General features: G+C 42.2%; 1 protein-coding gene across 4 annotated transcripts in view; it reads right to left on the minus strand.

Annotated features, from left to right (window-relative positions):
- Positions 1 to 14,882, minus strand: part of ap2b1 (adaptor related protein complex 2 subunit beta 1) — a 69,829-nt gene that overhangs the window by 28,669 nt on the left and 26,278 nt on the right. For 3 of the 4 annotated variants that reach the window (XM_014197172.2, XM_014197175.2, XM_014197173.2), the window contains exons 15-17: positions 9,058 to 9,099; positions 8,369 to 8,515; positions 4,688 to 4,833 (exon numbers count right to left, since the gene is read on the minus strand). In XM_014197172.2, coding sequence (XP_014052647.1) covers positions 4,688 to 4,833; positions 8,369 to 8,515; positions 9,058 to 9,099 — 335 coding nt within the window. The remainder of the gene's footprint in view (positions 1 to 4,687; positions 4,834 to 8,368; positions 8,516 to 9,057; positions 9,100 to 14,882) is intronic. The other variant, XM_014197174.2, reaches the window with a different exon arrangement.

Here is a 14,882-nt window from a genome sequence, read left to right on the forward strand (position 1 = left end):
AGGCTTCCACTAGATGTCAACAGTCTTTAGAACGTTGTTTCAGGCTTCTATTGTAAAAGGGGAGTGAATAAGAGCTGTTGGAACCAGTGGTGTGTGGTTTAGTCACACGCGCAGCCGTGGGCACGAGCACCGTTCCCTTTCATTTCTAAAGACAAAGGAATTGTCCGGTTGGAATATTATTGAAGATTTATGATAAAATCATCCTAAAGATTGATTCTATACATCGTTTGACATGTTTCTACAAACTGTAATGGAACTTTTTTGTCTTTTCGTCTGGACTTAGTGCCCGCGCATTGTGCATTTGGAATAGTGAACTAAACGTGCAAACAAAAAGGAGGTATTTGGACATAAAGATTAACTTTATTGAACAAAACAAACATTTATTGTCTAACATGGAGACCTGGGAGTGCCATCAGATGAAGATCAAAGGTAAGTGATTCATTTTTATGCTATTTCTGACTTTTGTGACACCTCTCCTTGGTTGGAAAATGGCTGTATGGTTTTTGTGGCTAGGCGCTGACCTAACATAATCGCATGGTGTGTTTTAGCCATAAAGCCTTTTTGAAATCGGACACAGCGGCTGGATTAACAAGAAGTGTATCTTTAATCGTATGTATAACACTTGTATCTTATATCAATGTTTATGATGAGTATTTCTGTAATTTTATGTGGCTCTCTGCATTTTCACCGGATGTTTGTTTGAGACAATGCATTTCTGAACATAACACGCCAATTTCAAATGAGGTTTTTGGACATAAAGATTAACTTTATCGAACAAATTAAACATTTGTCTTACATGGAGTGCTGGGAGTGCCACCAGATGAAGATCATCAAAGGTTAGTGATTCATTTTAACACTATATCTGACTTTTGTGACACCTCTCCTTCTTTGGAAAATGGCTGTATGGTTTTTTTTGTGGCTAGGCGCTGACCTAACATAATCGCATGGTGTGCTTTCACCGTAAAGCCTTTTTGAAATCGGACACTGTGGTTGGATTAACGAGAAGTTTATCTTTAAAATGGTGTATAATACTTGTATGTTTGAGGAATTTTAATTTTGAGATTTCTGTTGTTTGAATTTGGTGCCCTGTAATTTCACTGGCTGTAGGCCAGGTGTTCCGCAAGTGGAATCCCCTTCCCAGAAAGGTGTTAAGTCCTATGGGGCTCCGCTCCACTCATAGAACTGGAGCTACAACTCCGGTAACTATCGTTCTACATCGTGGAGCTCCGCCCCATAGGGGAGCTCTGCTCCTAGTGGTTTAACCTCTTACATCTAGACGTTCCGCTAGCGGAACACCTGCTCCAATATCCAATGATAGGCATGGCGCGAAATACATACTCCTCGAAAATCCAAAAACTTCAATTTTTCAAACATATGACTATTTTACACCATTTTAAAGACAAGACTCTCCTTTATCTAACCACACTGTCCGATTTAAAAAAGGCTTTACAGCGAAAGCAAAACATTAGATTATGTCAGCAGAGTACCCAGCCAGAAATAATCAGACACCCATTTTTCAAGCTAGCATATAATGTCACAAAAAACAAAACCACAGCTAAATGCAGCACTAACCTTTGATGATCTTCATCAGATGACACTCCTAGGACATTATGTTATACAATACATGCATGTTTTGTTCAATCAAGTTCATATTTATATCAAAAACCAGCTTTTTACATTAGCATGTGACGTTCAGAACTAGCATTCCCACCGAACACTTCCGGTGAATTTACTAAATTACTCACGATAAACGTTCACAAAAAACATAATTATTTTAAGAATTATAGATACAGAACTCCTTTATGCAATCGCGGTGTCCGATTTTAAAATAGCTTTTCGGTGAAAGCACATTTTGCAATATTCTGAGTAGATAGCTCGCCATCACGGGCTAGCTATTTTGACACCCACCAAGTTTGGTACTCACCAAACTCAGATTTACTATAAGAAAAATTGGTTTCCCTTTGCTGTTCTTCGTCAGAATGCACTCCCAGGACTTCTACTTCAATAACAAATGTTGGTTTGGTTCCAAATAATCCATAGTTATATCCAAATAGCGGCGTTTTTGATGTGCGTTCAAGACACTATCCGAAGGGTAACGAAGGGTGACGCGCCCGGCGCGTTTCGTGACAAAAATTTTCAAAATATTCTATTACCGTACTTCGAAGCATGTCAAACGCTGTTTAAAATCAATTTTTATGCGTTTTTTCTCGTAAAAAAGCGATAATATTCCGACCGGGAAACCCTGTTTTCGTTCAAAGACGAAAAAATAAAAACATCAAGTCGTCTCGTGCACGCGCCCCCAGTCTCATTGTTCTCAGATCGACCACTATCCAAATGCGCTACTGTTTTTCAGCCATGGCCTGCAAAGTCATCATTCAATGTTCTGGCGCCTTCTGAGAGCCTATGGGAGCGTTAGAAAATGTCACGTTACAGCAGAGATCCCCTGTTTTGGATAGAGATGATCAAGAAGGCCAAGAAATAGTCAGAGAGGGCGCTTCCTGTTTGGAATCTTCTCAGGTTTTGGCCTGCCACATGAGTTCTGTTATACTCACAGACACCATTCAAACAGTTTTAGAAACTTTGGAGTGTTTTCTATCCAAAGCTAATAATTATATGCATATTCTAGTTTCTGGGCAGGAGTAATAATCAGATTAAATCGGGTACATTTTTTATCCGGCCGTGAAAATACTGCCCCCTATCCATAACAAGCTAAGGACACATATCCCACAGTATGGCATTAAGCCAAAGTATCCTACATTAGATAGCCTGATCCTTGTCAAACCCCATTCAAAAGAGTCAGTCTCTAGACTGTATGATGTGCTACAGGCCCACCTAGAGGTATCTACAGACTGTTAAAAGGGCTTGGGAGCAGGAACTTGGTTCAGAAATCTCAGATGAGGACTGGGTAGAAGCTCTCAGGTGTATAAACCACAGTTCAGTGAATGCCAGACACAACCTTGTTCAGTTTAAGGTGATACACAGGTTACACTACTCAAAAGTGAAAATGCATAAATATTCCCAGACACCTCACCACTGTGTGAGAGGTTCAAGCAGCATGAGGGGACTTTGACACACTTATTTTGGACATGTCCTAAGTTACATGCTTACTGGGCTCTCATTTTTGATTACTTATCTAAAGCATTTGATAGAGTTATAGCCCCAGACCCATTGATCGCTCTGTTTGGTACAGTTGATGGGAATAACCAGGAGGGAAAGGCTGTCTCTCTTTGTACTCTATTAGCCAAAAGGCTCATATTGCAATTGTGGAAATTGGAGACTGTACCTACCTTTGAAATGTGGTTACGGGATTTAGGGAATGTAGCACATATGGAAAAGATTCGATACAATACCTCCAATAGAAGTCCAATGTTTTACAAAATATGGCAGCCGATACTGGATAAATGGTCTAGTCCCGCTTCATAACTGGGTTGATGATCAGCTGCTACTCTGTGCTGCACTCCACTCAATATTTATTTTTGGCTTAACTACACTGCTTGTAATGACTATATGCTGTCTTCTTATACATGTACCACCTAATAGGATTTCGTTTCATTTTTTGTATGTGTGAGATAAGTTTTGTCCTCTAAATTTGCCATCCCAGTCAACAGTACAATGAATGTCAATGTTCGTATCTGTCTTTTTTTATTTCTTTTTATTGGAAAATAATAAACATATTATTAAAAAAAAGAACTGTGGCCAGTTTGGAGAGGTGTTTGGCCACTTGAGACACCAGTTAGACCTCTCACACAAACCCTTGTAATAGTTGTTTCCTATCTTGCACCTATTCCAAAATGTCTATTCATATTCTTATTATGTTATTGAATGTATCCAGAGTATTTTCAGGTTTTATTATTTAAAAATGCTGAAAAAAAGTACAGTAAATGCAAAATGCACATTAAATCAACAGTGTAACATTTGGATTTAGTCTTGTCAAGTGAACTGTTGTGTCCCCACCTTTGGTCTAATAATTTCCCTATAATTGCCAGTGTTCTCTTTTAATTGCTACCATGGTCACGTGTATGCTTTTTAGAATTCTTCTGTTAGAAACATTTAAATTTGGCCAAATCCATACAGGCCAATTTCCACGAGTGTAAAGGGTTAATAAGTGCTTCAGGTGAATGGAGCTACATTTACAATCTGCTCTTGACAAGTCAATGCATTTCAGAGTAGTGGTCGTGTTTAGTTATCATACAACATACTCCCATACTGTACCAACTTAAGGAGACGAGTGCACATAACATACCATTCCATGTATGCCCAGGGACTATGACTAACATTTAAACCCATTTAACTATTTTTGCGAAGTACATGATTATAAATGGCCATATCCCTTAACTAAGTGGATCGTTACTGAGAACTAGCCTAGGATCTATTAACAATGTGTTTAGTGAATGGCCATGGTTATAGTGAATGGAGAGTCACGGTAAGCTTAGAGCAACTAAATACAAGGTTGGTGTGAACAAAAAGCAAAGAGACATTTTTACAGTGAGGCCACAGAAGACCTTAACTGCTAGTACAGCTGGGATATTGTCTTGCTTCTTTATCCCAAGTCCCAGAGACACGCGTACACACACCCACGGAGAAGTTGGAAAACAGAGTCCGCCACACACAGTGCAGTTTAAGGGGTTAAGGGCACAATAGCAGGAGATAGCATCTAGGATTTGATACCAGTCGCCCCCTCTCTCACCTGTTCTTGTTGAACTGGATAGCGAAGTCGGTCATGTGCTGCAAGGCCTTGTTGGTGAAGGTCATGTCCATGTACATTTGGCCCTGTCGGCGGGAGAATGTGCCTGAGATCTCCAGTCCTTTAGCTTTCACTGCAGGCAGCCATACCTGGGAGAAGAGATAGACCTTACATAAAGAAATATGAACGTGCAAAACGATTCACCCATACCTGGGAGCAGAGAGAGCACACAAGGTCATTTGAAAATGGCAACATGACTCACTACTGTACGTGTCTGTGCTGTGTCTGTGCTTCATTGTATTGAGATCGAGAATGGAGGGCATAAATTAAAATCAAATCACATGTTATTTGTCACATTCGCCAAATACAACCTTACCGTGAAATGCTTACTTTCAAGCCCTTAACCAACAATGCCGTTCTAGAAAATATTTACTAAATAAACTAAAGCACAAAACACACTAAATTACAAAACAATAATTGAGGCTACATACAGGGGCTACGGGTACCAAGTCAATGTGCGGAGGTACTGGTTAGTTGAGGTCATTTGTACATGTAGGTAGGGGTAAAGTGACTATACATAGATAATAAACAGCAAGTAGCAGCAGTGTAAAAACAAAAGGGGGGGGGGGGTTCAATGTAAATAGTCCGGGTAGCCATTTGATTAATTGTTCAGCAAGCAGTCTTATGGCTTGGGGGTAGAAGCAGTTAAGGAGCCTTTTGGACCTAGACTTGGCGCTCCGGTACAGCTTGCCGTGCGGTAGCAGAGAGAACAGTCTATGACTTGGGTGAATGGAGTCTTTGATCATTTTTTGGGCCTTCCTCTGACACCACCTAGTATATAGAGTTGAAGTCGGAAGTTTACATACACTTATGTTGGAGTCATTACAGTTCGTTTTTCAACCACTCCACAAATGACTTGTTATTTGTAATTTTTGCAAGTTGGTTAGGACATCTACTTTGTGCATGACACAAGTAATTTTTCCAGCAATTGTTTACAGACAGATTATTTCACTTATAATTCAATGTATCACAATTCCAGTGGATCAGAAGTTTACATACACTAAGTTTACTGTGCCTTTAAACAGCTTGGGAAATTCCAGAAAATGATGTCATGGCTTTAGAAGCTTCTGATAGGCTAATTGACATCATTTGAGTCAATTGGAGGTGTACCTGTGTATGTATTTCAAGGCCTACCTTCAAACTTGGTGCCTCTTTGCTTGACATCATGGGAAAATCAAAAGAAATCAGCCAATAGCTCAAGAAAATGTGTAGAGTCCTCCACAAGTCTGGTTCATCCTTGGGAGCAATTTCCACATTCATATGTACAAACAGTAGTACGCAAGTATAAACACCATGGGACCATGCAGCCGTCATACCGCTCAGGAAGGAGACTCGTTCTGTCTCCTAGAGATGCGAAAAGTGCAAATCAATCCCAGAACAACAGCAAAGGACCTTGTGAAGATTCTGGAGGAAACAGGTACAAAGGTATCTATAGCCACAGTAAAACGAGTCCTATATCGACACAACCTGAAAGGCCGCTCAGCAAGGAAGAAGCCACTGCTCCAAAACCGCCATAAAAAAGCCAGACTACGGTTTATAACTGCACATGGGAACAAAGATCGTACTTTTTGGAGAAATGTCCTCTGGTTTGATGAAACAAAAATGGCCATAAAGACTATCGTTATGTTTGGAGGAAAAAGGGGGAGGCTTGCAAGCCAAAGAACACCATCCCAACCGTGAAGCACGGGGGTGGCAGCATCATGTTGTGGGGGTGCTTTGCTGCAGGAGGGACTGGTGCACTTCACAAAATAGATGGCATCATGAGATAGGAAAATTCCGTGGATATATTGAAGCAACATCTCAAGACATCAGTCAGGAAGTTAAAGCTTGGTAGCAAATGGGTCTTCCAAATGGACAATGACCCCAAGCATACTTCCAAAGTTGTGGCAAAATGGCTTAAGGACAACAAAGTCAAGGTATTGGACTGGCCAACACAAAGCCCTGACCTCAATCCTATAGAAAATTTGTGGGCAAAACTGAAAAGGCATGTGCGATCAAGGAGGCTTACAAACCTGACTCAGTTACACCAGCTCTGTCAGGAGGAATGGGCCAAAATTCACCCAACTTATTATGGGAAGCTTGTGGAAGGCTACCCAAAACATTTGACCCAAGTTAAACAATTTAAAGGCAATGCTACCAAATACTAATTGAGTGTATGTAAACTTCTGACCCACTGGGAATGTGATGAAAGAAATAAAAGCTGAAATAAATCATTCTCTCTACTATTATTCTGACATTTCATATTCTTAAAATTAAGTGGTGATCCTAACTGACCTAAGACAGGGAATTTGTACTAGGATTAAATGTCAGGAATTGTGAAAAACTGAGTTTAAATGTATTTGGCTAAGGTGTATGTAAACTTCCGACTTCAACTGTAGGTCCAGGATGGCAGGAAGCTTGGCCCCAGTGATGTATTGGGCCGTACGCACTACCCTCTGTAGCGCCTTACGGTTGGATGAAGAGCAGTTGGCACTCCAGGCGGTGAGGCAACCGATCAGGATGCTCTCGATGGTGTAGCTCCTTCCTGTCTCATCATTGTTGGTGATCAGGCCTACCACCGTTGTATTGTCAGCAAACCTAATGATGGTGTTGGAGTTGTGCTTGGCCACGCAGTCGTGGGTGAACAGGGAGTACAGGAGGGGACTAAGCACGCACCCGAGGGGCCCCGGTGTTGAGGATCAGCGTGGCAGATGTGTTGCTGCCTACACTTACCACCTGGGGGCGGCCCGTCAGGAAGTCCAGGATCCAGTTGCAGAGGGAGGTGTTTAGTCCCAGGATCCTTAGCTTAGTGATGAGCTTTGTGGGCACTATGGTGTTGAATGCTGAGCTGTAGTCAGTGAATAGTATTCTCACATAGGTGTTTCTTTTGTCCAGGTGAGAAAGAGCAGTGTGGAGTGCAATTGAGATTGCGTTATTGGTGGATTTGTTGAAGCGGTATGCGAATTGGAGTGGGTCTAGGATTTCCGGGATGATGGTGTTGATGTGAGCCATGACCAGCCTTTCAAAGCACTTCATGGCTACCGACATGAGTGCTACGAGGCGGTGGTCATTTAGGTAGGTTATCTTGGCATTCTTGGGCACAGGGACTATGGTGGTCTGCATGAAACAGAAGGATACCTTGGGAAGGATACTATGTCCTGCTGCAAGACATACCAATTAACAGTGCATATATCACAGCGAGGACATTGTGAGCCTTTTCTACATGACTTATCTGTATGATATATATAAATGACCCATTTTGAACAGGAATCTAGGGAGGAGCCTGTTGATGTCAAGTTGGACTTAACTCACCCCCTCCTTTCGCCCCGACCAAACAACGTCATAACTATATTTATGCACTGTCCTACATGAAGAGTGACTTTGCTGCATGGTTCAAGGTTCTGTATGCATTTCTCTGCTTGCTAGGTGCTAATGAGTGAGCATTAGCATTTCAATTAACTTTATCTGAGCTTTATTCTCTGCCCTTGCTGGTGTAATAATTTAGCAATGAAAGTCTACTTTATCCCAACATAGTGCTAACATTAGCATACAGCATTAACATTATTAGAATATAGCATTTAGCTCTTGCTAACATTAGTATTGAACATCAACATAAGTGTTTAGCTGTGGGTAGTGGGTACTCACAGATTTGGGGGTAACATAGCCTCCTGTGGTGATGGCCATGCCTGTGGAGAGCTCAAACAGGTCGTTGAGGCCGCTGCTGAGCGCTGCAGGAGTCGGCGATGGGGCGAACGTGTTGGGAACTGACGAGGGAATAAAGTTCTGTCCCACCTAAGGCACATACACAAAAAGCACATAGGACATCAGCACAACTATGAATCCAAAATGTAACTTATCTGCGAGACGATGGTCCTCTAGCGACCTAATTGAAGAATAAAAAGACAATGAAAATTCCAAACTCATCATTGTTGTCAAATGAGTGGGTTTCAAATACTTATGGTGATCGACACCTTTTTTCTTGATTTGTTTTTAAAGAATGATTCTGATCGTCAATTGATTTTTCACATTCACTACAGCTGAAATCCTGACTTGAGAAATACATTCTCCAATGCTCCCATTTGCTGAGGTCGAAAATGGTTGTGTATCTTCTGTCAGAATTTCAGCCTATGATTTCCCAATTTGAGTAATCCTCCACTGGAATACGTTATCTTTTTTCCCCCATCAGTGCCAAGCAAGGTCAAAGGTGAGGCGAGTGTGATTGGGAAAATAATAGTTTGTCTAGCTTTGAAGTGTTTGGCAGTTAAGTTTTGATTCCCGTTATAACTTCTAAGAGCATGCAGTATGAGGACGGAAAAACGGAAGGGCTCACTTACTGCTGGACTTCCCCCAACACCTCCTCCCAGGTCTCCCCCGAGCTACAGGAGAGGACCCATATCCAGCACCCGCATCCAAACACAAGAGATAGACAGACAAGGACAGAGAGAGAGAGAGGTACTTAGCAATAGCAACCCATCCCGAACCCCATTCCCCAAAAGCAGTTCAACCCATAGACTGCCTAGAATATGACAAAAGGTTATTATGAAGATTGTAATTCTGTTACAGTGAAATGGTTATCAGGGAAGAGCATCAGTCAGTCAGAAGACCAGAAAACCTTGCCGAAACATGAACATTGAGATGGAAGAATAGCTCATTGAGAAATACATTAGATATACATATTTCAGAATTCACACAGTCAAAAAGCAAGCAGATATAATAGTTTTAATGTATTGGGCTTCTTTCACCTATCCAGTTTACTTTTAGCTTTGAATTCTCACAGGGATGTGGAAGATAAAGCAATTAAAGCAATGAAGTCTACACAAAAGATTATTTCAAGATGCAAATTATCCATCTAAAAGGCTAGTTGAAAAAATGTAATGCCGTACAGTAGGCTCCAGAATGATTGGATCCCTTGATAAAGATTAGCAACAAAGACTGTATGAAATAAATAATAGAAATACTGAGCGATATTGTATGCTAAAATGTTTTTTACAATTATATTATTTTATACTAATAAAATTGCTCAGAGAAAGTAGTATTTATTTTCTCCAAAAAGATAGGGGTCAAAATTATTGTATCCCGTTTTCAATATAATTTGTAAAAACATGTATTGCATACAATATAGCTCAGTATTTGTATTATTTATTTTATACAGTCTTTTTTGCTCATCTTTATCAAGGGATCCAACGGTAGCCATTTCGATATTCAGGACAAAACTTCCTTTGAGACCTGGCACTTTTAGTTAAATGCATTTTGACTATGAGAAGTGTGAAGTCACCTTGACAGCGACATAGCGAGACTGGAATACCATAAAAGAAAATTATAGCCGAAGACCCAGCAAGGCACAAATCACACTCTGGTATTGGGCTGTTAAAGGCAGATAGAAAAGCATCGATGCAAGCAATGTCAGAAGCAAGGTGAATCTAAATGGATACAATTCTTTCTCACTTCCAAACATCCATCATTACAATGAAATGAAATAAATTAATTGTCTCCTAATGTTTGATGCCAACATTGTACCACCGGTGGACAATACTTTGGTTTGACAAACTGTTTTTTCCACATTTCACACTCAATAATTGACAATCTAGACTGAGTAGATACCTAGTTTAGCGAGCTTGCACAAAAGTACATTGTGTGTTCAGGCATCCCTTGAGGATGTGGTTTATTTTGAAGGTGAACCACTCAGAACAAAATGGCTGTCTGCCGTGGCCTTTTCACAGTGTTATGTTAAGGGACCTCTGGGAGTCTTCGTCAACAAGGCTGAATTGAACCTCACTTCTACACCTGCGAAGGAGAACTGGCAGAATAGTCATGATTGATTCACTAGTCAATATTGTCTAACTTCACCCTCACACAGACATTTTGTTGTTGTTGAGCATATGAATATTCCTGATATTCTCCCAGGGTTGAAATACCAGTTTTTGCATAGTGGCGAGAGACAACGCTTGTCACAGAGTTGGAGAAGTCTATTGAAGTGGGAGACAAGTGTCAGGAACTACTGCCAAGGTTTTATACTGACGATACAAGGGCCTTTTAGGAATGCTAAAAATAAAACAGAACAGATAATTTAAATAATGCCGGAGTGAGAAGTTTCAGGCTCTGGAAAACATGTTTAAATATCTTGTGAAAAATGTCTTGGTTCAAATCGCAGTTATAGCCGGTTCCCTCCCTTGTTGAGATCCAAAAGTGCTAAAATTCTAGCCCACGTCTTCAGACTAGAGAGACTCTTTTAGACCAACTGAATTTCAACACCATCTCTAGTGCCACTCAATGCGGACTGGATTTATCTGCAAACCATTAGTTATTCACCCACCTTGTTGTCACTCTGGATAAGAGCAGCTTGCTACTAAATCACAAAAATATGAATGAGTTTGATTATATTAAAACCTTAAATGCGGCAGTTAAAGGAAAGGTTCACCCATTTTGAATGTTATATTGTTATTGTGCATCTCTGAGTCATGTTCTATCAATTCCCTGGGTCATTTTTTTATCGATACCCAAGGTAATCTTTTTCCAAGATGGCGTAGCAGTCGGACATCGGTTTTGTCTTGTCCCATATATATATATATATTTTTTTTCTTCGTATATATTTTTAATCTCAATTTCCATCTACGGACTGAACATGCTCTCCTGCAACCCGCCCCACCCAATGTGGTACGGATCTGTAATTTTTTTTATACTTTAGAACCGGAACCCCCATCAGCAGCTAGCCAGCTAACCAGCTACTAGCTAGTAGTCAGTTAGCCACTGCTAGCGGTCATCAGCCAGCCTCAGCCCTGTCAATTCCTGCCAGTCTGCCCAGCGCAATATCAGCCCAGAGCATATAGGACTGCTTTTTCTCTACCACATCTCCGAATTCCTACCGTAAACTCTGAACCTCTACACCGGATCATCGCCGCTAGCTATCTGCTATCCGAGTGGCTACTCCTGGCTAACATCTCTGTCCCGAAGCAAGCACCATTTAGCCTGGAGCTAGCCACGAGCTTGGCCCATCTCCTAGCCAGCCAAAGAGGCCTATCAGCCAATTCTTGGGCTACAATACCTCTTTTGCCAATTGGCCTGGACCCTTCACTGCCAACACGGAGCCCCGCCGATCCATCACGACTGGTCTGCCGACGTAACCGTCCGAGGGGGTTTTAGCAGGCTCTTCTGTTGCGATGTCCCCCGGATGCCCATCTGCTAGCCCCGGCCCGCTAGCTGTCTGATTCGCCATGTCTCCAGCTCGCCTAGCTATTCACTGGACCCTATGATCACTCGGCTAAACATGCCTCTCCCTAATGTCAATATGCCTTGTCTATTGCTGTTTTGGTTAGTGATTATTGTCTTATTTCAATGTAGAGCCTCCATCCCTGCTCAATATGCCTTAGCTAGCCCTTTTGTTCCACCTCCCACACATGCAGTGACCTCACCTGGCTTAAATGGTGCCTAGAGACAAAACCTCTCTCATCGTCACTCAATGCCTGGGTTTACCTTCACTGTACTCACATCCTACCATACCCTAGTCTGTACATTATGCCTTGAATCTATTCTTCCGCGCCCAGAAATCTGCTCCTTTTACTCTCTGTTCCGAACGCACTAGACAAGCAGTTCTTATAGCCTTTAGCCCTACCCTTATCCTACTCCTCCTCTGGTGATGTAGAGGTTAACCCAGGCCCCGCAGCCCCTAGCACTACTCCCATTCTCCAGGTGCTCTCATTTGTTGACTTCTGTAACCGTAAAAGCCTTGGTTTTTATGGTTACATTAGATGTAACATTAACATTAGAAGCCTCCTCCCTAAGTTTGTTTTATTCACTGCTTTAGCACACTCTGCCAACCCGGATGTCCTAGCCGTGTCTGAATCCTGGCTTAGGAAGGCCACAAAAAATCCAGAAATTTCCATCCCTAACTATAATATTTTCCGACAAGATAGAACTGCCAAATGGGGCGGTGTTGCAATCTACTGCAGATAGCCTGCAGAGTTCTGTCATACTATCCAAGTCTGTGCCCAAACAATTCGAGCTTCTACTTTTAAAAATACACCTTTCCAGAAACAAGTCTCTCACAGTTGCCGCTTGTTATAGACCCCCTTCAGCCCCCAGCTGTGCCCTGGACACCATATGTGAATTGATTGCCCCACGTCTGTCTTCAGAGTTCGTACGGTTAGGTGACCTAAATTGGGACATCCCGGCCATCCTACAATCTAAGCTAGATGCCCTCAATCTTACACAAATTATTAAGGAATCTACCAGGTAGAACCCTAAATCTGTAACCATGGGCACCCTCTTAGATATCATCCTGACCAACCTGCTCTCTAAATACACCTCTGCTGTCATCAACCAGGATCTCAGCGATCACTGCCTCATTGCCTGCGTGCTTAATGGGTTCGTGGTCAAACGACCACCCCTCATCACTGTCAAATGCTCACTAAAACACTTCAGCGAGCAGGCCTTTCTAATCGACCTGGCCCAGGTATCCTGGAAGGATATTGACCTCATCCCGTCAGTAGAGGATGCCTGGTTGCTCTTTAATAGTGCTTTCCTCACCATCTTAAATAAGCATGCCCCATTTAAAAAATGTAGAACTAAGAACAGATATAGCCCTTGGTTCACCCCAGACTTGACTGCCCTTGACCAGCACAAAAACATCCTGTGGCGTACTGGATTAGCATCGAATAGCCCCCGCGATATGCAACTTTTCAGGGAAGTCAGGAACCAATATACTCAGTCAGTTAGGAAAGCTAAGGCTAGCTTTTTCAAACAGAAATTTGCATCCTGTAGCACTAATTCAAAAACGTTTTGGGACACTGTAAAGTCCATGGAGAATAAGAGCACCTCCTCCCAGTTGCCCACCGCACTGAGGATAGGAAACACCATCACCACCGATAAATCTACGATAATCGAGAAATCCAATAAGCATTTTCCTACGGCTGGCCATGCTTTCCACCTGGCTACACCTACCAACATCTCAGCAACCCCTGCAGCAACATGCCCAAGACCCCCCCCCCGCACCCAAATCCAGACAGCTGATGTTCTAAAAGAGCTGCAAAATCTGGATCCCTACAAATCAGCTGGGCTAGACAATCTGGACCATCTCTTTCTAAAATTATCCACCAAAATTGTTGCAACCCCTATTACTAGCCTATTCAACCTCTCTTTCGAGTCTACTGAGATCCCCAAAGATTGGAAAGCTGCCCCTCTTCAAAGGGGAAGACACTCTAGACCCAAACTGTTATAGACCTAAATCCATCCTGCCCTGCCTTTCTAAAACCATGAAAGCCAATACAAACAGATCACCGACCATTTCGAATCCCACCGTACCTTCTCCGCTATGCAATCTGGTTTCCGCGCTGGTCATGGGTGCACCTCAGCCACGCTCAAGGTCCTAAACAATATCATAACCGCCATCGATAAAAGACAGTACTGTGCAGCCATCTTCATCGACTTGGCCAAGGCTTTCGACTCTGTCAATCACCGCATTCTTATCGGTAGACTCAATAGCCTTGGTTTCTCAAATGACTGCCTCGCCTGGTTCACCAACTACTTCTCAGATAGAGTTCAGTGTGTCAAATCGGAGGGCCTGTTATCCGGACCTCTGGCAGTCTCTATGGGGGTGCCACAGGGTTCAATTCTTGGGCCAAATATTTTCTCTGTATATATCAATGATGTCGCTCTTGCTGCTGGTGATTATCTGATCCAGCTCTACGCAGACGACACCATTCTGTATACATCTGGCCCTTCTTTGGAAGCAAACCTCCAAACAAGCTTCAATGCCATACAACACTCCTTCCGTGGCCTCCATCTGCTTTTAAATACTAGTAAAACGAAGTGCATGCTTTTCAACCGATTGCTCCCGCCCAACTAGCATCACTACTCTGGACAGTTCTGACTTAGAATGTGTGGACAACTACAAATACCTAGGTGTCTGGTTAGACTGTAAACTCTCCTTCCAGACTCACATTAAGCATCTCCAATCCAAAATTAAATCTAGAATCGGCTTCCTATTTCGCAACAAAGCCTCCTTCACTCATGCTGCTAAACATACCCTCGTAAAACTGACTATCCTACTGATCCTTGACTTCGGCGATGTCATTTAAAAAATAGCCAACACTCTACTCAGCAAACTGGATGTAATCTATCACAATGCCATCCGTTTTGTCACCAAAGTCCCATATACTACCCA

This window comes from Salmo salar, chromosome ssa04 (genome assembly GCF_905237065.1).
Source record: "Salmo salar chromosome ssa04, Ssal_v3.1, whole genome shotgun sequence".
NCBI classification, from domain to species: Eukaryota; Metazoa; Chordata; class Actinopteri; order Salmoniformes; family Salmonidae; genus Salmo; species Salmo salar.